Source organism: Stylophora pistillata, chromosome 7 (genome assembly GCF_964205215.1).
Source record: "Stylophora pistillata chromosome 7, jaStyPist1.2, whole genome shotgun sequence".
NCBI lineage: Eukaryota > Metazoa > Cnidaria > Anthozoa > Scleractinia > Pocilloporidae > Stylophora > Stylophora pistillata.
Window position 1 is genome coordinate 5,858,614 of NC_142525.1, and position 25,387 is coordinate 5,884,000.

Genomic DNA, 25,387 nt, shown 5'->3' on the forward strand with positions numbered 1-25,387 from the left:
CATAAGGAGCAAAAATACGTGTCACTCGTTCGACTTTTCTACCCGCGTGACTCTGCGTTAACGCCTCTCCATGTACTCAAGCAGTGCCACCACTGAAACAGAATAGGGGCGCTTTTTGGAATAGGAGCGCCTAGTAGAAAAAGAGCGCTTATTAGAATAGGGGTGCTTATTAACAAAAACCTGACTCGAGAGGTGCACTCATCAGAAAGGGGGCACTCAGTGAGGCGAGGGCACTAAATTGAATCCATACGGTACTCTATTACCTTTTATTTCCAGCGAGAAAACGTTGTCCAGAAAAATATCTCTGTTTTCAAGAACGTAACTAGAGACAAGAGAAAAATCATGAGCTGACGTAGTAATAATTGCTAACGAGTAATTTTTACTTTAGATGACTTTGACCCCGCGAGAGTTATCGGTGACGTTCGTCGGCTCTACAAAACCCGTGAGGGTTGGCTGGCACCGTTTTCCTGGTGTGAGCGATTTCACTTCTCATTTGGTGATATCTACACCAGAATTAAAGTCATCTACGGAAAGAAAACGGGAGGAACAGCTACGGACCGAGTTGTCACGATGTCGGAAATCTTTAATCCGCACGAAGAATGTGAAGAGCCAAGAGTTGTGTTAATTGAAGGGAGGCCTGGTATGGGAAAGACAACTTACTGCAAGAGAGTTGTTTTCGACTGGGCTACAGGATAACACGCAACTGGAAATTCCTTTAAAAACTTCCTAATGGTGCTTTTGATCAAATGTCGTGACATTCAGTCTGGCCTTTGGGGGGCCATTGAAGATCAACTTCTGCCTCGCGAAGTTGGTGAAGACCAAAGAGAAAGATTTTTCGACTTCATTCGCCGCAGTCAATCTAATGTTCTCCTGGTACTCGATGGATTGGATGAAGTTTCTGAGAGGAAGCTACCTATGTTTTTAGAAATTATTCAAGGCCGAGTGCTGCCAAAATGTCGCGTTGTTGTTACGGCACGGCACAAAGCTGGAGTTAAAGTTCGAAAATACTGTGACACACTGCTAGAGGTGGAGGGTTTTACTGAAAAAGACGTGGAAACCTTCATCGAAAATTACTTTAGAGCGAACCAAGACTTGGCTGCGCAGCTTATCGAACGACTGTATCATGATAAAACCTTAAGTGAAATCTCAAGGAATCCTCTCAACGTTGCGTTTCTTTGCCTGGTCTATGAAGATTTGAACGGTGTATTTCCTGAAAGCAGAAGTAAGCTGTACATGGACATAGTGGAGTGTGTCTTCAGAAGATACAGAACAAAGCAGCAACTACCAGAAAACGGTGAGGACCTCGTTGAACTTTACGAAGGCCAATTGAAACACCTTGGCTCGATAGCTTTGACAGGTTTACTGGAAGACAACATAGACTTTGACGAGAAGAAGCTCGGAAAACACAAAGCAAGTGATTTACCTGAATTTGGATTTCTTTCGGTTCAGCCCGGAGGCAGTAAACGAAGACCGACTAGACGTTATGGCTTTCTTCACAAGACTTTCCAAGAACTCTTCGCAGCATTTTATCTCAGTTTTCAGCTTATCAAGAAAGAAATAAGTACGGAGAGCATAGCTGCTAACAGACGATATCGCTATCAGCTGAAAGAAGTGCTTCTGTTTACATTTGGCATTCTAGCGGCATGTTGCAAGGAAACTGCAGAGAACCTTGTCAAAACTATGGCAACAAAGTTGAACCAGGAGAAAGAAAAAGACGCACCTGGTAGTTTTGCGTTTATATTAGAGTGCATTAATGAGTCCAAAAATAACAACAACGATTTTAGTATAAAGTTGGCTCGCACCCTCGGTGCTTGTCTGAGAATTGGAGCTGTTGACTGTCATGATGCGGTGGAAATAGATGAAGCACCAGTTGTCGTTTTGGCCAACGTCCTTAAAACCAATTCAACTGTGACAAGGTTGGATTTGACAGGTGTTGTCAATGGTGGGACTGCTCCGGCTGAGCGTTTGAAGGATAATACATCTGTGACACATTTGACTTTGGCTGCTAATCGCATTGGTGATGCTGGTGCTGCTGCTCTGGCTGAGAGTTTGAAAGGAAATACATCTCTGACAATGTTGGATGTGAGTGGTAATAACATTGGTTGCTCTGGTGCTGTTGCTCTGGCTGATTGTTTAATAGGAAATACATCTCTGAAGGAGCTGCGTCTGCCTGAAAATAAAATTGAGGATGCTAGTGCTGCTGCTCTGGCTGAGTTTTTGAAAGAAAACTCATGTTTGGCAAAGTTTTATTTGCATTGGAATCATATTGGTAATGCTGGTGCTGTTGCTCTTGCTCAGTGTTTGAGAAAGAATAAATTTCTGAAGACGTTGTATTTGTGGAAAAATAACAATGGTTGCACTGGTGCTGCTGCTCTGGCTGAGTGTTTGAAAGAAAATACATTTCTGACAGAGTTGTGTTTGAAGGAAAATAACGTTGATGAACCTGGTGCTGCTGCTGTGGCTGAGTGTTTCAAAGAAAATTCATCCTTGGGAAAGTTGGACTTGTCTCAAAATAAAATCGGTGATGCTGGTGCCGTTGCTCTGGCTGAGTGTTTGAAAAGTGATGCATCTCTGAATACGTTGTCTTTGAGGGAGAGTAACATTGGTTGCTCTGGTGCTGCTGCTCTAGCTGAGTGTTTGAAAGGAAATACATCCTTGAGAAAGTTGGATTTGTCTCAAAATAGAATTGGTGATGCTGGTGCCGCTGCTCTGGCTGAGTGTTTGAAAGAGAATACATCGGTGACAAAGTTGGTTTTGTCTTACGTTACCATTGGTTACTCTGGCGCTGCTTCTCTAGCTGAGTGTATGAAATATAATAAAACTCTGACAAAGTTGTATTTGTATAGGAATGAAATTGGTGCTGATGGTGATGCTGCTCTTAATGCTGCGCAAGAAAGTCATCCATCTCTGACAATTTACTCTGATAAAGAGTTTAGGAAGCGTTAACGTTAAGAATAAGGAACCGCTATTGACTTTGATCCCGCGTAGGGTAAATGTGCAGTAGCTTTTATTTGTTAATGTCAGTGTTTATACAAGACTATATGCTACATCTGTTCTGTAAGATTATTACCTTTAGTGAGAGATTTTAAAGTGTAACACGCTGAAAGTTTGGCCACCGTAAAACTTTACAACGATGTTATCTAAGTAGCGTTTACTCTGTTTGCGAGTGATATAATAATTAACCTTTCACGGCTTTGCATTAGAAAGTATGCTTTATCCCTGACGCGTGTGTGTAAACCGCGAGAATGTCCGCGCGAGGAATAAGCTGAAAGCTTTAAGGTCATATGGAAAAAGGCTGCCTCGGATTTTGTTTTCAATGAAAATCGGATGAAATTTTTGTCTTTAGCAGTAGATTCACGTCACATTTTCTTTAAGGAAATACTGTCAGATTTAGGTAAAGGTTAGAGTAATTATTTTTTTGGTGATCAGTTCCTCGATCTCATCAACCTTGCGTGTGATAATGTGCTGATACTCTTCTGTACTTTGAGGAGAAATTTGATATTGATAACTCTTGGGTCATAAGGGTTAATAAAATGAGTTTTAGTCATGTCTTATCGTAAGACACTCACTGATAACTATATGAAGCTTTGTTAAGACCAGAAAAAACAATTTTTCTGTGGAAATGAAACTTGTTTTAAAAATGTTGTCACAACATATATATTTCACTTCCTAGGGGTAAGTAATTTAGACGATAAATGTACTTCTCAAGACTTTTAACTGGTGTAAATAAAAGTATTTTCGATAGATTTTCATTTTTTATCTCATATTGTTACCTGTCCCATGTACATATTCCCATTATCCCCAGAAAATCCATGCAATCTGAATGTTCTTAATCTTGTTGTTTCGTCGTCGTTTGTGAACTGGCACTGAGTTTATGTCGAAAAGTCGTCACAACATGGACGCTTCGGGAATGAAATTTGTCTCAAGAATTGAATGTTTCATGCTCATTAGAAACCGCTCATAACATATTGCCTAAGGGGAGAGGGATGGAGTGATTTTGTTTTTTTTCACATTAAAACAAACCTGATCCTCACTTAGGCTCTTTAGAATTCTAATGACCCCCCCCCCCTAGTTTTCAGTATTTTTTCATCGTCCCCTATTAGCAACCCAGAATCCTCCGACCCTTAACTCCCCCCTTCCCTCCTCGGTGATAAATAATGACTAAATGGAGTTAAATACGATTCCTGGGCTCACAAACAAGCTATTTGATCATTGTTTGCGTCTAATAACAAGGCAGGGTGAAAAACTAGGATAGCCCACGCGATGTGTGTAAACGAGCTCCTGCAAGATTGGTGAGACTGGTGAGAGAGTCTCAATGGGATGACGGCTTTTACGACTAATGGTTTTAAATTTTCGCCATTTAACGACTAACGGATAATAATGTTTTAGCCGTTTTAAGGGTATCAATTAACTCCATTGAAACCCCATGGTAAGTCTAGTAACCTCTACAGAAATTAATTTAATGTCAAAATACCGACCAAATATCTCACCCGACTGAAAAATACATTTGGTAAAAAACTTTTAAAAAGAAAAATTATAGGTAATCAAAGCAGGTCACAGTCTGAAAAGGTCAGAAACCTTTTTTCATCTTTCTCTCTAGCACGGGATTTCCCTGGAATTTGAAGCAGTCAGCCTCGACTTCATAACCTCGACCCAGTCCTCCTGCTTCATGGTTAAAGATATCAGGCGCATATCATAAATTTTTAACCATAAACTGATATGCAGCCTCGCCAATTGAATGACGACACGTGTTTAGGCTGAGAACTCATCCAATAACTGTGCTAGTTTTATCTCTATATATATTTTGAGATGATTCTATGAGGCTATATTACGATCATGTTTGTAATCCCTATCAAACTTTCATCAAACACAATATAAGAACTTTTGAACAATTGGTTAATTCCATTCTGTCTTATACAAGAGAAACAGAAACAGTCGTTCTTTTTTTGTTTTATGTTTGAAACTGGGCCAATTAACTTGTCTTGTATATCACTCAATCGGAATAACAGAAAACAGTATTCTTTCAACAGTCGTTTCTGCTCCCAGTTTGTCATCTTTCCTTTCCAAATCCTCTCATCCTGAATGCCAATTGAAAGTACAGGCATCATATATATCATCACCTAAATTCTCCTTCTACATCGTTGTCGCACTCAACGAGTTCAAGATTTGATACTTGAATGAATGAATGAATGAAAAACTTTATTTAAGTGTCTATGTTTTTAGCTATAAGCTAATGGGGGACACTAAAAAATTTAAAAGTCAAATACATTTACACATGTAGATAATAGTTATTTACAGTAGATAATTAAAAAGATTATAAAGTTATTTAGTTAAGCTTTAAATTTCAACGAGAGTTCAAAGGTCGACTTTTCTTATGTTCTTCTTGAACGAATTTAGAGTTTCTATCGCTGTTAGGTGTCTTGGTAACTTGGACCAGATGAGAGGTCCCATATATTTTATAGAATTCCTACCAAATCTTACAGTTTCGAATCTTGGCAGTTCGAAGTCGCTGTTCCGTAAATTATACTGAGTGTTCTTTATATTAAAATAAGTCAGAAATATTGTCGGGTACGAGACTGTGCTCAACTTTAAACATCAAAGTGGCAATGTCTTGTAGGCGCCGATTGTTCAACGTCGGTAGTTTGGCGGGACTTAGCAGTTCTTGATAGGACGCTGATCTAGTGCCGCCCTAAGTGCTCGCTCCTGAATCCGCTCAAGCTTTCTGCGATCCGATGCATTACAAAACTGCCATACTAGATGACAGTAGGATATATGGGGCAGAATTGAAGACCTGTAAAGTGATAGTTTAACATTACAGGGTATCAAATTGCGTAGCCGCACTTGGACCCCTACTTTTTGACTGGCCTTAGAGCATAGATCACTGATATGACTAGTAAAACTCAATTCTTCATCGATTTGAAATCCTAAGAGCCGTATTTCCCCCATTCTCTTAACAGTATGACCGTCAACAGAAAAATTTGGATTATCGTTGTCTTTGTCAACATTTCTCGGGTTGATCGTTAATAGCTGGAGCTTTTCTGGGTTGGTTGAGAGATTGTTGTTCTTGTACCAGGATAAAGCTTTCTCTCCATGTATCTTGATACTTTGCGGAACAACGTCATGCTTCTTCCCCATGACATACATCTGATGGTCGTCGGCATACATGCTCAAATTAGCATTATTTATATGGAATATTAATGACATATCATTTTGGAACAAATTCCGCCGAAGGGGGCCAAAGGACGAGCCTTGAGGGCACCCAATCACCATCCTTTTCCAGTCACTTGTCACTCCTTTTATTTTCACTCTATTGAGCCTATTCTCCCAAAGTATGATCTAAGAAGGTTGAAAGAATTTTGTCCAATGCCCTAGGTTTCGAGTTTCTTTATGATTAGAGAATGGCTAAGAGAGTCCAAGGCTTTACTCAAGTCAGTAGACAGTATGTACACCAGTTCCTTTCTGTCAACATCTGATTTCCAGTCTTCCACGAGTCTAAGTAGAGTGTTCCTGTTAATAGTTCTGCTGATTTACCTCTTATGCTAGTTTTTTTTTCCTCTGCCACACTCGGTTTCATTTGAATATTCCACACAGGTTACCAGTAGAGACTTTGGTTGTGTCATGATGAAATTTAGCTGATCGCGCTCTAGGCTCTCTGATGTTTTTTGGGGGGCCCCCACCGTTTATCGGCGGTTAATTGGCAGCCAGTATGCCCTCCTCCATTTCCCTGAAAACCATGTGAACCTCTCAAAATCCTCCACATCGCTCCCCCCCCGGCCTTAAATAATCACTGGCCACTACACAAAACTTTTTCACCCCCTCTGTTCCTTAGAGTTTGTGCTTGTCCAAAGCTGGAAATATATAAAACAACGTCCTTTAAACCCGTAACTTCCACGAGTGACCGAGAGAGAATTTCTCCTCACAAGATCAGTAGAATTTTAAGCAGACAAGTGCTGAGAGTAAAGAAAAATATCAATTAGGGATTATGAGATGATCCAAGGTTAAATTCTCCAAACTCAGTTCATAATAATCGTATGGAAGACAGTAAGAAGAATTTAAATATTAATAAATGAGATCTTGGCAGTGAAAGGCTTAACTTGCATTTTATCATCTGTTGTAGTTAGTCATCCGGATGAGTGTTTTGATAGTTTGGCAAAAGATGATTGACGTGTAAGGGTCTCTGATCAGGTGATCACATGATCCGATTGGCGACATCGTTTCAAAGCCTGGCCCTTCGGGTGATGCTATATCGAAGGCGCTCGTCGAGGGTAAGAGTAAACGGTAAGTTTGGTCAGCGGGGAAATTATGAAACCCGCAAATCTTTGCGAAAGCCCGCGAAAGGATGACATTTAAAACTGAAAACAGTTTTTCAGTGAGACACTTAAATGCGTAATCATGGCGGCGACTATTCAATCGTCTTTAAACAAATCGGAGATTGAGTTCCTTGAGGAAAACCTTGAAAATTGTTCTGATAAAAACCAGTACTTTTTGGGTTTTTACGATGGGAAAAGAGACGAGTTCGAGGATATAATCGTTGCAGATCAGTGACGTAAATTGATATTGGAGAAGATTCTTCCAAGTGTGAGACTGACTTAAGACTAGGCTAGGCTGTGTTCAATTCCTGAAAATCTTGTTCGTTATTTTACGAATCATTTGATGTTTCAGTGTTGACAAGTTTTTCGTATTACATTACTAAAAAAATTGACTTAACGTTCCAAGGAGAATATCTCTCAAACTTTACTTTTTAAGAGATGAAGCTACCGTCTAAAATTCTAACGTTACTGTTAGGTTTATTAGCGCATTGACAACCTTGTAAATTAGCTCAAACACACTGAAAACATTTGTATTTGTTTTTGGATATCTTTATACTTTGTTCAGTGCAATCTTGCACATTTCGGGTTTGAACTTTTCGTTGGGAATAAGTGGTACAGCTTACATGACATATTTTATTTTTAACCGCTGTACTATAAACTTGTGTGTTCGACCCTCGATGAGCGCCTTCGATGTAGCATCACCCTGGCCTTCACACTGGAACTAAATGCAACGTCTTCAAAATCCATAACGAGCAGCTCGTTTGTTGACACGTAGAAAACGAGGTTTGGAATCAGAAGTGCAGGTACTAGACGGACGATCTGAAGAACAACCTTCCACTTGAGGTATTTGATCGAGAATCGAAACCGAGCGGTTTCATTTGACTGCGTAATATTGTGTGTTGATTTCATATGAATTAATTTTCTTCCAACAGCTGTTCATCGAATTGATTCCAAACGTTGTGCAACAGATTGTGTAAATATCAGGAGAAGCTCCAAGCCAAAGGTAAGGAGATACTTGTAACAAACCATTGTGAAATAATGATGCTGTGACGTTTACGAATCGCACATAAAGTAACGACTACACCGTCAAAATACCCTGCTCACAGCTTCCAAGTTCTTTAAACTCAAGAAGCTTGTTGGTATGTGTAAGCATAATTTTACTGCGCAACATCTGATTCTCGAAAGTTGTCTTTTTCTGACGGATAACGCAATATGCTTGAATCGAATTTCATTTTGAGAATCAAAGAAGGCGGAAGTCGAAAGTAAAATGGTCTGAGATGGAATACTTGGGAAAATATAATTTCCTCAAGCTGAGTTGAAATAAAAATCAATTTGTCTTCTTTGCCGCATTGTTAAGAATGTAAGTGATTTTCTTCCACGATTTAAAGAAGCCATAAGTACATGTATAGTTGGACACAAGTGTCTGTTTGGATAACAACCATAAGATTTTGCAGCTTTCGATTAGTCGAACTTTTAATTAGGAGTGTTAAAACGAGGAATGGGAATTGAGTATAAGGGTGCCAAGAAAGACAGTTTCACAGCTTATTCTTCACACAAGCTGCAATTGTCACATAACCTGTTTAGAGCACAAAAAGATATTCAAACTAATCTGAAAAAAACAAAAACATTTCAATTTGAAAGCAGCTTAATTACCTGCAATATAGATTGCTCGCTGTAAACAAACAGAACTGACAACATTTTCCTCATTAACCAACATAATTATTCTAATTAATATATTCCATGATATCAACAACTTTCAGCTTTCAGATCAGCCTTATTAATTATGGCAAATGTTACAGAAAGCAATATCCATGGCCTGCAATTAATTAGCAGACTAGTTAGTCGAGATGAGCAGTGGTTACACCTATGTTATATATAATTATACAAATACAAATGGCTCACAAGGAAGATTAGAGAAATAGAGGGGAAAAAATTTTAAATAAACAACCAAATAAATAAGAATAAATTCAATTTAGTGAAGTTAACATTGATAATATAAGCCAAGTTTTCAGGAAATTTTGGTTTTTAAGGTGGGTAGATTACTATAATCATTTTCTTCTGAAAGTATTTGCCGTAAAGTGTGGTGGACATTGATATGAAAGTTATTTTTGGAAATTTGACCCATTTCACACAGTAAACTATTCCAGATTTTTATACCATATCTTGAAAAAAGACTTACCAGTGGTTTGTTTGTATAACCTGGAGTGTTTAATATATATAGTCACCTGTTGAAGATGATCTTGTGCTATATGAATGAATATAAGATTGGGAAGGAAATAAGTTAGATATGTTAGTAGGTGTTAAGCTGTTAGATATATCATACAGTAGCTAGAATAACAAAGTGGATTTAAAGTAGAATAGATCTTAGGGAAGAAAGCTAGAGGAGGCAAAATAAGATACTGCATGAGAATTGTAGTCACCAAAGAACATAAGGCAGAGAAGCACATTTTTGAAGAATAAGAATTTTGTTTTAGTAAGTTTTAGCAGCTTGGCCCTAAGCGACTATACCACACAACAATATAAGTTAAAGTACCCCTGAGACGACAATTGACCATTTTATTTTGGCCTAAATTGTTTACACAATGTTGAATTGGGTCAAGTTAAGACCCTTTTTTCCATTAAAAACTCAAAACAAACCTTTGATGGCCAATTTTTACCACTTCAAAGTCATACAGAAATTGTCCGCCATTGCTGAAAACATGTTCCAGCTAAGCCCACAAAAATGTCATCATGACGTCAAAGGCTCAACAAACTTATGCTTTCCTTTGTCACAACTCTCTTTTTTCCCTGCACAGAGAATCACACATTACTTTTTTGAGAACTGTTTCATTGTCAGTCGGGAAATGTCAACTTTTTCAGATGATGAATTGTCCCAGAAATGATCAGAAGTTTCTGTGGATAGTTTTGCGCCGACAAACGATTAATTTTTGCTATGCGAATAAAGATAAACACAGAATGGCACGAACTCCCCGTGTGGCTTTTGTAGGTCGCATCGCTTTATCGCCTCCGAACTGTATTTTTGCTTGTCGTAAGGGATTTTCCTTTTTTGTAAGAAATGATTGGGTAATTAGTAAAAATAGTTTTCGGCAATGGCTAATTGTGTATCCAAAGGCAGATATTGGGAGTTTGTGAAAGCCATTTCTGAGCCATCAATGTGTTTTTTACTATCGTGTTTACTACGTGTTTTTTACTATCGGTGCTTTGAGAGGTTTGAAGTGAAATCTGTTGTTGAGTTGCACTTTGGCCTTTTTTTGCTTTTTCTGTCTTATTCATGATGACTATTGTTGTGTTGCTTCGGTGAGGTTTAAAGCAGAGTTTGTTTCAACTCTTTTAGAGCCGTGACCTCATTGCGTTACAAAGTATTTTTTGGCTTAGATGCAGTCTGCAAGTAGCGTTATGACAAATTTCCAAGTAGGGCTGAAGGGCGATAGAAGACTGAACCGGTGGCATTCAGTTTGATATGAAACAGAAGTGGTTCTTTGTTTTGTCTGTGAAAGGTGTAACGGAGGCGCATTTGTCTTGCGAATAAATTTCGCAAAAGTTGGCCTGATTTTAAATTCGTTTGTCACGGGCGTTGGGATGAATTTGAGACCCGTTGATAGCACGCTGACGTGGCTGTCAGATGGTTGATAGTTTGACAGCTTTTTAAAGAAATTTTCATTTTCTCGGTTTTTCAGTTGCAAGCCTTGGATTTTTTCTATTACACTAAAAAAATTGTTTCATCTTTACATGCTCACTTTGGAGGTTGGTTGGCCGCATCTTTATATGCCTTAATGTGACGGCGTGATGCTGTTAGTGAGTTTTCACAGGTGCTTACCAATACTTGGCTGTGTAGCCGCGCGATGCGGTTCCAGTCGAGGCCCACAAATTGACCCTTGCTCACCATAGAGTCTCCAGTAGCTCAGTGGTTAGAGCATCCGACTAGATCACGGAGGGTCGTGGGTTCAAGTCCCATCTGGGGCTTGGATTTTTTCTATTACACTAAAGAGAATGGCAGTTGTAATATTCCGAGAAGCCACTAAGGTCAATGACTCGAGCAGCACACTGTCACCCTTCGAACTCCCGCTCTTTCTCACATACACGCACACTCTCTCGGTCACCTGACCACTGTGTATAGTCCCGAATGTCCACAGGACACCACAGCAGTTGAAGAAAATCAAGAAGATGGACTGAATAAGGATGGTGAAGCTGGAGAAGTCAGTTCGATGTTAAGTGAACCTCCAGAACTTCAAGAGCCAATGGCCTCAAACTCACCAACTAACACTATGAGAAAATTTCGCCCTGCATGGAAAACTGTACTGCTATAAACAAATCAAAACTGTGAAAAGCATAAAAACTTTGATGTACCAGCTGGTGATAGTTTGGATGATGTCAGTTTTTCAAAGTTTCAATATCAGAGTTTGACCCAGACCATTTTTAAAGTGACCCAATTTAAATTTTTATGTGGGACATAAGACCCACTTTGGCTAATTTCTAGATTGAACACTGAGGAAGTGTGTTGGCCTACAGTTGTACATATTATGTAGGTGTTAATTAAAATGAATTTGTTTATTTCAGATAGAGCTCACTTCTGCCAGATGCATGTCTGATTGTCTCTTGGTTTTTTTTTTAAGTAAGAGTTATTTGTTTGTATGTTGTAAATCCCTGCAAACCTATTGCATCATATCCAGGCATATTTCCACACTAAATAGAGGCTAATTTTTAAGTATTCACCCATCTCTCCAAGCCAAGTTTAAAAAAAAATGCTTGGGAAACAGTTTGGAAAATTTATCGGTAGATCTAAGGAGAAAAGGACACCATTCTAAAATGACACCATTTGCAATTTAACCTGAGCCTTTGGATCCAGAATCTAAAGCATGTTAAACTTCCATAGCCATAAGTCCATCCAATGAGTCAGGGAATATTGGAAAAAAGGAATACATACAGTATTTTTAAAACATCTCATGTATCAAAATGCTTTTTACTCAACAGGGATTTCTTCAAACTGAACTAGTCAACCAGACCTTAGATAAGCTAACAAGAAAAGTAAAAGGAATAACTGAGGACCTCATGAAGACCCTGGAGACTCTGGATGCCTTGGTCAGTGGCTAACATTTTAAATTCCAAGTTCTGATGAGATGTTCTACTATCCACTTGTTGTAAATTTCGTTTTGCTTGAAGAAGCTGAAGAGCAAAGAAAAGCAAGTTTTAGTGGGTTTCTTACGTAAGATTGACATTTCCAGTTTCAAGAAGTTATCATTAAATTTTATTTAACTTATGTCTCATTTTTTGCTTGCTCTGGCCTTAATTAAGCGCTGATTAACCATTTGACCAGCATTTAATTTCTCCTTACAATATCACCCCAAAATCACACACACAAAGGTCACAAAAATAAAGAAAATGATCACCATGACCAAGAAAAGGAGCTTTTGATTTAGTCACTGATCAATGTCTTTATTCTCGTGACCTTAATGTTTGATTCAGGTGTGATATTGTTTGGAGAATTTAGATGCTGGTCACTTTTAATGTGACTCGTTAATTTTGTTTTTTTACACTACCCTATATGTGACAGCAGGGGCACTGTGTAGGGAAGGCCTACCAGGAATAAAAATATTCTACACAGAAAAACATTTTTCATGTAATTTGGTTATTTCAACTAAGTTGAAATTGTAAATTGGCCATGTAAAGAATTAAATAGCTGAGGTTTTGAGCGTTAGCCTTTCGTCATACACTCTGATGACAAAGGGCTAACGCTTGAAACCTCACCTTTTAATTCTTTACAGTGGCCAATTTACAATTTCAACTTAGTTAATTTAACCAAATTACCTTGTTACCCCCACCAAGGCAGCACCACGGAGAGTTTCTTTAGAAAGACAGAAATGACAAATCATTTTAGCCTTCAACAATGATAAATTGTTAGAAATTAAGAATGGGATTGAAGTTTGCAACTGTTAATGAAGTAATTTGGATATATCAGCAAAGTTGAAATGGTAAATTGGCCACCGTAATGATTACAAAAGCTGACGTTTCGAGCGTTAGCCCTTCATCGGAGCAAATAGACGAAGGGCTAACAACGAAGGGCTAACGCTTGAAACGTCAGCTTTTGTAATCATCACGGTGGCCAATTTACCATTTCAACTTTGTTGATATATCCAAATTATTTCGTTACTCCCACCGACGCAGCCCCAAACAGTTTCTTTCGAAACTATCAGCCTTTATTCATTTGTTAATGAAGTAGTCTAGGTGCAGCTTTCTTAACCTGCATTTGGTTCTGAGATTTTCATTTTAATTATCTTACTGATTAAATCAGCTCATAGATCCCAGCCTGCAACAAGCCAAGGCAAAAAAGAAATCTCTTGTTCAACGAATTCAGGTGGGTCTGAAAACAACTTCAGTGTAACCTAACATTTCTTTGTACTTTTGACTTAGTCACAGGTTTGAATGATTGGTGCAAGCAATACAAATTCCAATATCCTAATATCTTACATATTCAATTGGGATCAAATAAATTTCTTTTCCTGTGACACTGCAGGTGACAAACTCTTCAATCATGTTGAGTATAAAAAAAGAATTATTACAAAAAGCTCAATTGCATCTCAGAAATTAAGTGGAGAGTAAAACAGTTCCCCCATTTCTCCTTTCAAGCTTTTCTTTAATTTGGTGGGGAGAATATGGTGCTACATCAGTACAAAACTCTTTAAGTTTAGGTTGCATTATTTTATTAACCCTTTAAATCCTCATATCTGATTATGAATTCTCCCCTCTAGCTGCTACACATTTTCTTGTAAATTGGTTAGGAGAATTTGGTGTTCAATCAAGGTAACAAGTTCTACCTGGTAAGTTTGAGTATTCTCATTACCTGTTTGTTGGATCATGTATGGATATTATAGGGAAAAGTTACAGGTTAATCGCATCTTGGAGTTAACCCTTAAACAACCAGAAGTGATAAGCGTGTTACTTTTCTCTATATTATCCATAAATTATTCAGAAAACAGGGAAAGAGAATGCTCAAACTTATTAGAAAGGAGGAATTGTAAATTGGTCACCGTAAAGAGTTAAAAAGCAGATGTTCCAAGCGTTTGCCGCTTCCTGGTTAGCTCGATGGATAGAGCGCTGGACTGTTGTGCAGAAGGTTGAGGGTTCGAGCCCTGGCCGGACCAACACTCAAAGTCTTAAAATAATTGAGAAGAATATGCTACCTTTCTATAACATCAAGAAATGGTTAGATATTCTAGTCTTCTCAGATAGGGACGAATATAATGGAGGTCCCGTCTCCTGCATGGTTAGGGGCAGGAGACATTAATTGCCCATGCACGAGATTACTGTGTGATGGATGTCCTCTCCTGGGGTGGTATGGGATGGATATGGGATGGGTGAGTAACAGGACCTCCATTGATACCAGTGTTTACTACACTGAAGGGGCTATCCTGTATAAATATAGATGTCTACTCTACTCTACTTGTGCTGACAAAGGGGCTAACACTTGAAATGTGTTTTTTGAACTCTTTATAGTGGTCGATTTACAATTTCAACATGGTTGATAAAACCAAATTACCTTGTCACCCCCATTGATGCATCACCACAGTTTCTTTAGAAACTTATCCCCTTTGTCAGAAAGGAGTTACTATCTTGATCAAATACTAAATTCTTCTAAATTATTTTAAAAGATGATGTGTAGCAGCTAGAAAGGAGAACCAACAATCAGATCTTGGTAATAAAGGGTTCTGGCTTTGGGGAGATCCTTGCTAGCTGAATGTTTTACTTTTTGTTGCTCTCTTTCAGCTTTTATTGGACAAGAGTGATGGAATATCAAACAGAATCGAATCCTTTAAGAAGAATTCATAGCAAGATAATGCAGAGAAGAAAATTTTATCTTGTGTCAGTCTCTTGGCTGTTGGAAATGAGTAAAGGAGAGAGTGTGCATAGGACAGCTTGGGCTGTGGCAGTTCCTCGAAGAGTACAACTGCAGTATGTCGCTTACTATCTTCTTTACTCATCTCCATGGACTGAGAGCCTGATACAGAAATTTCTGAAAAAGATAGTAAATATTATTTCTAAGTTTGACTGTATTTATGCCATTATTATCATCAAGAGATATTTCTATCATCTGTTTTTTATAGGTCCACTTTGTTTGTGAATATGCGGTGGGAAAATAAAACTGCACAGGAATAAATATAGACCTTTTCAAGGTCCTTTCTGAGTATCATGTGTAATCAGTGTTCATTGGTTTGGAGATTGAGTGTTTATTTAATCTTTTTATCCTGCAAAAAAAAGATCCAAGATAAGAGGGTGTGTGGAAGCCCCCTCTTTTCATCTCTCTTGCATGACAACTGACAAAAAGAGTTTCCATAGCCTTGAGTGTAGACAAATTTCACAAATTATCACATCCTCTAGCATTTTGCAAGAGAGATGATCATTTATTTTTGCAGTGTTCTTTGTGTCAATATGTTGGATTTTCTCTTTTTTTTATCTCTTGGCATTTTACTTTGGTGTTTCCTTCTCATTGTGTTTCGTTTCCTCTCTCTTTTTCTTTCCATTTTGTTCCTTTTTGCTTTTTGCCAGATTTGCATTCCATGAAATTTAATTCCCCATTGTGTAGGGATCCCATCAGAACCACCAAATGGGTCCCTTATGAGACCTTGCAGGATCTTGGCAGGATTCTTGAAGATGGAGAATTTCAGAAGGGTTAACAGAAACATCAGCCATGAAACTCTTTACAGAGGCCAAATTACATTATGAACTCAGTTGATAAAACCCAAATTATCTTGTGAGGGTTTGGTGAGCTTTAAATTGTACTGTTTTCCCTTTTTTATTATTACCTGAAAGGTCAGATTGAGAAAGTTGGCAGATTTTCAAATTAAGATAAAATGGGGATAACATTCAAGACTGAATTTCTTAGTACCAGGCCTTATTTCACAACGTCAAGTCATCGAAGTGAACCAAAACACTGCACATTGCATGGACTTAAGGAAAGCTGTGCACTAGTAGTGTGGGTAGCCTGTGGAAAGATGAAGGTTACCGTGCATCCCTGGAAACGAAAAGAAAATCAACATGGCGGACCTAGCAACGGTGAGTTTGTCAGGAAGTTCTGCCGAAACCATGGAGAATACGAATGCTTTCTGGAAGTGTATAGATCCTCCCCCGGAACAGAAGTCTACATTAGTCGTCAGTGGAATAAATCACCGCCTAAAAACAGCACCTCATACAGGAAACGGTTCGTTAAAATACTCTTTAAAAATTAGTCTTGGGAACAGCGGTTACCTCTCGTTAAAGATCTTACGGCCTCAAGTGCAAATTCGCGGTTCTGACGCCTTCTAGAGGTGTGGGAAATAAACACTTACAGGAATCTGCCCAAAGGTTTATTCGGATGCTAACCATTATTCATTTAGTGAATATGATAAAATCATTATCAAGAAGGAATACGCAAGAACCGACAAATCCTCTCAAATATAATTTTTTTCACAGAATAGTTGATTCCTGGAATCTTTTGCCCTTTGATACTCGGAGAGCAGGAAGTGTAAATAGTTTTAAGGCAGGTCTTAATTTAATTTAATTTAATTTAATAATAAGTTCTTATATAGCGCATTAAAATTGAACTCTATGCGCTTTAAGAAGAATTTAGTGGATAATATATCTAATTCATATATTCGGTGGAATTTTTGTAATAATTATGTCTAGTTTAAAACATATGTAATATATTTTTAGCCTATTTAACTTTGGTGATCTGTTTTCATATGGGGTCCTGGACTCCATTAGGGATTGTCGATATGGCGTTTCTTTTCTTTTCGCTTGTACCTTATAACTTTATTATAGCCATTTAAATTAAAATTGCAATAAATAAATCGAGACGATGGCATTCATTTGCCACACAAATGTATTTATGATTCATGTTTTCTTGTTTTGTTTTGGTTTTTTTTTTTTTTTGTACAATTTTTCTTCATCATAACTTTCTCAGGATGGAGGTTAATTAAATTAGGTTTTATCGAAACTTTGGAATTTAAAAATATTTACCCTTTTAAGAACTTTTTCACAACAATTTTTTTTACAGTCAGGAATTCGTATCGTATTCATGTTTTTCAATCAAAAGCTAAAAACGTATCATTGTGGCATTTTTTTGTAAGTGTATTCACTGTGGGTTATATAAAAGTACTTTTTGGGATGTTTCCTTTGGTTTTGTGTTGAAATCTTGTTTTATTACTCTTTTTTTCACTAAACCTTTCAACTCCCAAGATCTGATATGTAATTCTCCCCATAAGCTTTCACACATTTCCTTGTTAATTAGTTATAAGAATTCTGGGTGGGATCAACATAACTTCCACTTGATAAGTTTGAGTATTCCCTTCACCTGTTTGCTTTATAATGTATGCATATTTTAGGGAGAAGTTACATGCTAATCACTTCTAGGAGTTGGGTTATTAAGGGACCTAATATTATTTAGAGGGAGGGGGGGGGATGGGTTGGCAGAAATCATTAATAAACTTCTCAAAAACTTCAAGTCCCCTCTTTATTGGTGACACACTTTTTATTGCACCCCCCCCCCCCCCCACATAACTCTTTAAACTAATTTTTTGGCAGATACTAAGATACTATACCAAAACAATTTTTGTAAACCAAAATGAAATGTTATTAAGACGTAGTTATACATACTTTCCCTATTCAAACCAAGTTCCAACCCACAAAATAACACAGAATTGCATACCCAGAAATGACGAAACTAGGTGGCCCTTCTGCCAGATCTTGTTTAGATTGAGTGATTGAGTCTTTTGTTTGTCAGAGTCTCCAATTAAAACATAAAAAGTCAATTTTGCTGGTATTGTTATTGCAGAATTTTATTTGGTCCCCCCTTTTTATGTGCACACAAAATTTTGGTAGCACCCTCATCTCATTTCCACCCACCCCCCTCCCCTCCTTGTAAATAATGTTAGGTCCCTAACTTCAATTTGAGTTTGGGTAATGGAAATTCGAATTGATCCTTTAATTGCAGGCAAGAAATTAGCTGGAACCTATCAGCCACACAGAACTTTGTTGGAAATGGAAAATGATCCAAGTAAGTGAATTTCAGTTACAACTCCTTTTTTCCACCAATTGGGGTTCTAAATGTTAAAAACCACTTATTTACATGAGGTCTAACCTTAACCTCAGTTTTTACACAATCAGTGGGCCTTAGGCTTTCTCCATAAAAGGGTTGATTTAATGAAATAAATGTCCTTCCACTGGTAGTTTTGACCCTCTGGACACTGTTTATACAAATAAATCTTGGATTATTTTGGGATGCAGTGTGTTAAATAATGACTAAACTTTAATAGATATTTAGACCCCCAGGCTTCGATATAAAAAAAAGTTGTCTCGACTTTTCCTTGTTAAATATTAAACTTCATCTTGTTTTTAGGACTTAAAACCCATTTGGAGGATGCCCAGAAGAGAAAAGAACAGGAACTAGCCGACTATGTGCAAAAAATAGTGAGAAGACTTTTTGAATTTTGGTAGTTTTTATACCCAACATGTAGATAGTTTGGTGAACATACCATGACTTACAGACTCATACAATTTACCTGTGACTGTTGGATGTGTTACATCTGTCTGTTTGGTTCAAGTTGTGGTGTCTTTTCTAGTGCCTTTGGTAAAGTTTAAATTATTACGGTTTATTTTCATCGTTTTGAGCCCTGTGCGAGGCAAGTAGATGTTATAAGAGCACCAGACTGCCACTGAGTTTCACTCTGGCTTGATTATAGAGACATTAGACCTCTAATTCAGCAGATGATTAATTCATTATGGGTTTAAGTATGGTCAGCAAAGATCCTGGTGTGGCAATATCAGGATAATAGTTTGCCGCAAGCTAACCAGGTGGCAATGCTAAAAGAGGTAAAGCCTGTTTATGAGCCAAACACTTAAATCTGGTTTCCATATATAGCATGAATTGACTAGGAGTATTTCTACTCCTCCCTGAATCACAGGATTACCCCCAGAATTAAACTCACCAGTATCCATTTATTCCCCTGGGTGAACAGTGCTCAAAATTAAAAAAAATCCAGGTTGTCCCTATTTCAAAAGCTGGGCAACCAAAGCCGTGAATTTGGTTGCCCTGATGAATCCTTGGTTGCCCGGTAGAAAAACCCACACATTTAAGTGCACTACTCCAAAAACATCCATTTTTATGCCGTGTAGAGCTTGAGGTGTAATCACATGGTGGTCAAGCTTGAACTAATCCCATAGTTCTTAGTGTGCAGCAATGGTTTTCGTGGAAGTCTGGGTTTAAGTTGTGGCATATTCAAAATGGCGTCTTTGATCTTGATCGCCACCTGACAAGAAACTTTGTGTTTGTCTCTTACATTTTTGTACCTGGCAATGTTTTATAAAATTTACAGATATCCAAAACACAGGAAAACGCTTATCTGTGGCAAATTATTATTAACTTCACACTAACGGACATTGACAAAACAAAACCATCACGTAGGTCAGGTGCTGTTTATGGTTAATTTATTTTCTATTTTTTGGCGGGGTTGTCCGTTTTTTTTTTTGTCTGGACAACCAGCCTCTTAATTTTACTAAAAATTGGTTGCCCGGCAAACTTTTTTGTCGTCTCAGACAACCAGACGACCACTAATTTCGAACACTGGGTGAAGAGAGGCACTGAGGGAGTAAAGGGTCTTGCCCAAGAACACAACACTGTCCCTGGCCAGGGCTCAAACCCAGACCACTTGATCTGGAGTCAAGTGCACTTAAACCATGACACTACCAATTGCCTCCTGAACTATGGGATAGTATATATGGTCAGCTGAGATTCTGGTGTTGCAATAGCAGGATAATAGTTTACCACCTGCTAGCAAGGTGGCAGTAGGTAAGGTAAAGTCTGTTTATGAGCCTAGTGGCCCATTAGGCCGGTGCTTAATTCCGGTTTCTGTAGCATGAAGTGACTAGGAGTATTTCTACTCCCCCCTGGATGGGATGCCAGTCCATCGCAGGGTTACCCCCACCATTAAATCGCCGGTACCCATTTATACATCTGGGTGAAGAGAAGCAATGTGAGAGTAAAGTGTCTTGCCTAAGAACACAACACAATGTCCTGGCCGGGGCTCGAACCCAGACCACTCGATCCAGAGTCGAGCGCTCTAACCATGAGGCCACCACGCCTCCACACAGCTAGGTGGCAGTGCAGTCAGAAAATTGCCAACTGGTATGTTGTGTTGTATGTATTTACATATGTCACATATGTTGTATGTATATTACATATTTACATATGTCACATAGTAACAGTATGAACATGTAGTGCCCTACACTAACAGAATCCAACTATGTATAGCCACAGACTAGTAGAAATTCAGTTTTGGCCAGTGGTTTTATATTTCCAATAGCCAATTTGGATAGTAAACAGACTGAAACAGTTCTAACATCTAAGTTGTCATGAGCCACTAGCCACAAGTAACTTGAAAAGTTAGTGCTGAGTCCTGATAAAAATTATCTTCCTTGCCACAGTTGTTCAAAAGATGGATACTGTTTTTGACTCAGTGCAAAAATCTCTCTAGGATCGATAGATAGCACTGCAGTTTTTGTGAAATCTTATCTGCTGGATAGCATTTCCTTGCATGTCTGCTCTTTGAACACCTGGTGACAGATTTAAGAGGTCAAGTCTAGACTGATCTTAATCTTGAAGTGTCTTTGCATCTTGCAGACTTCATTTAGAGAAGAAGCTCAACAGACACTGGCCAAACGAAAGGATGAGAGATTTAAGGTGAGTTTCTTTTGTGTGTGTGCATACTGCCAACCATGCAGGCCGTGCCATGTTTGGGGAAACAGTCATGACATTTGATGTTTAGGGAGAAGGGAGTAAAAACTTCCAGTCCAAACTTTGTAGAAATTTTTATTGATGAAAAAGAATATGTTTTGAAATAACCACAACATGTGGATTAAATTAAAATCTGAGAAACTTCTCAAAGAAAGAAAACTCAGAAATACTCCATAAAAACAAACAACAAAAGGTGTGTGTGTGGAACATGTCACTCTGTCTATCTTCAATGTCAAGGTTAAAGTGCCTTGACATGATTGGCTAATTTGTAAAATCATGCTGGCCGCATGTGAATACAAACAGAATTCAAAAGGAGGAGAGGAGGGGGAAAACTGTTTCTTAAATTTCAAAAAAGAGACAGTTTTTTTTCAGGGGGAGGTCAAGGTGTTTTGGTTGTGTCTCCATGAAATTAACCTTGTGGCCCCTCCCCCCTAAAGCTCTCTAGTATTCTTCAGTGGAAGTCAGTTTCTTACAGTTCCCTCCCCTCCCCCCTTTATACTCTTTTAATAACGACTGTTCCCCCTGAAAACCATTTGATCCCTCTAAATCTGAAGATTCTCCCCCTCCCCCCCACAGGTGAAAATGTCACAATTAATTAACAAAACCAATATCTTCGATTTACCTCGAGCAGAAAGAAGCAATTTCACATCGTCAGCCCAGAGACCTTGTCTTCAATATCTCGTAAGTGGGAAAGTTCGCAATGTCTTTCGTGTTTTGTTACAGCGTAGTCTTGCTACAATTTTCTCCAAATTTATGTATTTTTTTTGTTGTATTTTTTTATAGAGAGTCCAGTGAAGAAGATGACGAGGCTGTAGAAGCCATGGCAGAAATCGATAAGTTTGAGGATAAACTTAAACAGAAGGAAATTATGAAACCAGAGTAGACATTACCTTTCTGAAAGTTATTCTCATTTCTTGTAAATCGGAAAACAATCTTGCCACTGTACATAGCAACTGTAAGAAATGTGAATAAAGTTAAATTTTCAATGCAGAGTGTTGGTTGGCAATTCTACGCCAAAATGTCAAAATCGTCATTGACCAGAGAGTTTTAACAGCATTAAACTGCAGTAACCTTGATGTTATGCAAACCGACCAAGAAGCAGTCCAGGGTCTGCATAAATTTACCGAATTCTCGTTGTAAACATTAATTTTTTTGGTCCACTAACCGCATAACTGGAGGAGCACGCTACACGCAGGGCCTGTGAGATTATTTCAGCCCTCTTGACTCTTCACCTTCTTTGACGCAAACTAAGAGACTTGCCTACAGAACAAATACAAAAGTACATTTTTTTTGTCGCATTCCACAATTTCTTTTTCTAATCTTGCGGTCTTGCCACAACTTCCCATTTTTCTCTATTTCTTCTTTATATTGAGATGCTATTTAAGAGCGACTGATACGAAGAGATTCTTGAGTGACTCACGAGTAAACTTATTTGCACAATCAACAAACTAGACCACAGCAGTTCTTCCTTTTTCGGCGAAGTCCGTTTCGTGAATAAAAAGGTTTGCGAAAAAAAGGAGGGAAGGCTGCAAGAAAAGGTAAACAGAAATTTATGATAAAACTGACCAGGAACTTCATAAAGACAACTTGTTTTGATGAGGTCACGGAAAAACGGAAAAAGTCATCAATGGCTTAATTGTTCTTACCATTTGTTAGCCGTTTGAAGACGAACCCGAAGTTGAATTGTAACATCGTGCTCCTTCCCTTATCGCAAAAATAACAAAATAAGGAGATTGATTAACGTCTGCCTAGTGTCAGTACATCTCGACAGACAGACAGACCTGGTTTCGCTTTCAGTTCTAAATAAGACCCTTATGCGTCTTACGATAAGACCGCCGTTGAGTAAAATACAAGTTCCTCCGAAATTTTCGACAAGACTCGCGAACTTTGGTAAGGAAGTGACGATGTATTTTAGTGACTGCGTCATGTAGTTGGGATTTAGAGCAAAACTTACTGCTAGATTTTACACATTTTGTTTTTTTTTTTCCCCAATCGCGACAAGCACGCTTTAAGTTATGACTATTCTTCCAGATTGCACCGATACTTAGACCCAGTTCGGACGTCGTGCTTCTGCCGTCATAGTTCCTGCCGTACCGATCTTAATTGCAATTAGGTTAGACTTAACCATGGTAGATATCGGGCTAGCTATATAAATATATAGAGTCGTATGAAATTCAGGATTTACTGCAGCAAAGTAACAATTCATTCCCGTAACTTCCGCGAGAACACAATCCATCTAAAATACATCGACATGGTTTATCAACTTTGTTTAGCGGTTGATAAAAGCATAGGAAGGGACGTTTGTTTGCACATAAAATCGTGCCAGTGAACACTGAAAACTGAGTGGGGAGGGGGGGGCATGACGTCATCGAATGTGAAAACTGGTGCGAAACCAGTTCATAGTGTAGTCGCTATGTTTAAGAGTCTTCACTTCGCCTTGAAACGACGAAACGACATAGCGAAAAGACGAAACGACATAACGAAACGATGAAACGCCATGACGAAATGGGAAAAGGACAAACGACGACGAACCGATGTGGTCGATGAGGAATCGGACTCGTAAAACGACGACTCGGAATCAAAGAGACCAGCCGACGCATCGACCTGATAAGACGACGAAACGAACTCACGAAGTTATGAGTCGACTTTTAATACGGTGACTCGAACTCTGAAAACAACGACTCGACTAGTAGTAACGGAGGGCGGAAACGACGAAACGCCATAACGAAACGACGAGTCGAACATTTTGTCGACGATCTACCTTCATAGCCCGCAGGATATTCGACTGTGGGCTCGCTTGTCCTTGGAAGTTGAGTAGTGAAATCAAGCATTTAACGGCTAACCACTTTGTAACCTACAATTTACCAATTTTTCAAGTAAACAGTAATATAGCTTTTTCAGTAATCGCAACAATTCTAATTCGACCTATCACGTGTTAATGAAACAAATAAACTGTAGTTTTACTGCATCCTTTAGCTGTTAACATCAATTAATTCTGTTACTTAATTTTGTCTCTAAACGTTTTAGAAAGAAAGCGTGGATATCGATAATCAACGCTGAAAATATCTATCGCGCATTATAAACGTAAAATCTCCAAGAATATTAGTGTCCCATTTTCAACCTCCCATTTTATTTTCCCGTTCCCCATTCCACATTTCTATTTTCTTTCATCTATTTCCCATTCCCCGTTCGCCATTGGCCATTTCTATTCTCCATTATCTATTTCCCATTCCTCATTCCCCATTCCCCATTCGTCGTTTTACATTCCCATTCTCCATTACTTATTCTTCATTCCCCATTCCTCTTTCAATATTCTCCATTTACTATTCCTTATTTTCCATTCCTTATTCCCCATTCCTCGTTTTCCATTTTCCATTTCCTATTCCCCATCACCCGTTCTTTATTACCAATCTCCACCTTTAGTAACATCCGTTTGCATAAAGTTCTCAATTACCGCGATTTGACCTCATTTGGGAGGTTTTTCAATCGTCACGTGCTCGTCTCAAGATGTGGCTATTCTTTCAGCTAGGATCACAGCGATACTTAGGCAATTTCTTGACGTAATGATTTCAGTCGGTTGAACGCCGCGATAAATATTTCGATGCTGAATTCTTTACAAGCGTTCCAAATTCGCCAATAATCATGAAATAGTGAGAACGGCGTCATACAGGCCAATCCTTCGCTCTCGCGGTGAACCGTTTCGTCTTTCATGTTTTGCTGAAGAGCGAAGATTTCTATAAGATTTCAGAGAGAAATTACCGAGAAACTGGTGAGATTGCACGATTAATGGAAAACAGGAACAGCCAGTGAAGCCTTATCAAAACAACTACTTGATAATGTAGTCCAGTGTTGACAACAATTAAATTGAATTTTGTGTTACTACACCGATGTTGTCAGCCAGTTCAATGTTGGCTTAAGAGTCCCACGTTGACAGCGGCCAAGTTGGATGTTAATTCATTTCTTTCAATTTTAGAATCAGTCGACTAGAGTTACCCAGAATGAAACAAGTCTGATTTACCTAAATAGAATTGTATAACTAATAAATTAATAATTAATTATAAATTATAATTGTATTTAATTATTAATTAATTATAAATTATAACTAATTAATAAGTATAGAATTGTATTAAGTATATAGAAACTGGAGATGGTTGAGAAGGATAGCTTGACAGTCCTTGGTGCGTGCTTGGTGTGGTGTGCTTGCACTGAAGCTAGTTTTCCCCGTCATTACGACCCAGCAACTATATTCAATACTTTTGTGTAATTCGAAGAAACTCTGTCAAACTCCATAAGGGAGTTACGTTTGACTCACTCG

The 25,387-nt window shown here is 38.4% G+C and overlaps 2 protein-coding genes and 1 pseudogene across 4 annotated transcripts in view; all 3 read left to right on the forward strand.

Annotated features, from left to right (window-relative positions):
- LOC148726351 (uncharacterized) overlaps positions 1-3,746 on the forward strand; it is a 98,695-nt pseudogene extending 94,949 nt beyond the window's left edge. Inside the window, exon 7 of the transcript XR_015989387.1 lies at positions 389-3,746. The product of XR_015989387.1 is annotated as an uncharacterized LOC148726351 (transcript). The remainder of the gene's footprint in view (positions 1-388) is intronic.
- A 3,416-nt stretch (positions 3,747-7,162) lies between these two features.
- LOC111319017 (BAG family molecular chaperone regulator 1-like) lies at positions 7,163-15,492 on the forward strand. 2 transcript variants are annotated; one of them, XM_088727132.1, is made up of 6 exons: positions 7,163-7,278; positions 8,243-8,313; positions 12,282-12,389; positions 13,600-13,662; positions 14,057-14,108; positions 15,072-15,492. In XM_088727132.1, the coding sequence occupies exons 1-5, from the start codon at positions 7,194-7,196 to the stop codon at positions 14,075-14,077; spliced, it is 348 nt and encodes a 115-aa protein (XP_088583258.1). In that variant the 5' UTR covers positions 7,163-7,193; the 3' UTR covers positions 14,078-14,108; positions 15,072-15,492. The 2 variants fall into 2 exon arrangements, with proteins under 2 accessions (XP_088583258.1, XP_088583259.1); XM_088727133.1 differs by lacking the exons at positions 14,057-14,108; positions 15,072-15,492 and adding an exon at positions 14,957-15,011.
- Positions 15,493-15,643: 151 nt separating this feature from the next.
- On the forward strand, positions 15,644-22,062 carry LOC148726357 (uncharacterized). The gene is made up of 6 exons (XM_088727125.1): positions 15,644-16,503; positions 18,274-18,336; positions 18,679-18,749; positions 20,959-21,018; positions 21,704-21,753; positions 21,856-22,062. The coding sequence occupies exons 1-6, from the start codon at positions 16,341-16,343 to the stop codon at positions 21,953-21,955; spliced, it is 507 nt and encodes a 168-aa protein (XP_088583251.1). The 5' UTR covers positions 15,644-16,340; the 3' UTR covers positions 21,956-22,062.
- The last annotated feature ends 3,325 nt before the right edge of the window (positions 22,063-25,387 follow it).

Excerpts from the sequence above, each read along its gene's own strand:
- LOC111319017 (XM_088727132.1), top strand. The coding sequence starts at position 7,194 with ATGATCCGATTGGCGACATCGTTTCAAAGCCTGGCCCTTCGGGTGATG. Across the intron at positions 7,279-8,242 it reads GTCGAGGGTAAGAGTAAACG|CTGTTCATCGAATTGATTCC; the intron begins GTAAGTTTGGTC and ends TTCTTCCAACAG. Across the intron at positions 12,390-13,599 it reads TGGAGACTCTGGATGCCTTG|CTCATAGATCCCAGCCTGCA; the intron begins GTCAGTGGCTAA and ends TGATTAAATCAG.
- LOC148726357 (XM_088727125.1), top strand. The coding sequence starts at position 16,341 with ATGGCGGACCTAGCAACGGTGAGTTTGTCAGGAAGTTCTGCCGAAACC. Across the intron at positions 18,337-18,678 it reads GGAAATGGAAAATGATCCAA|GACTTAAAACCCATTTGGAG; the intron begins GTAAGTGAATTT and ends TCTTGTTTTTAG. Across the intron at positions 21,754-21,855 it reads GACCTTGTCTTCAATATCTC|AGAGTCCAGTGAAGAAGATG; the intron begins GTAAGTGGGAAA and ends ATTTTTTTATAG.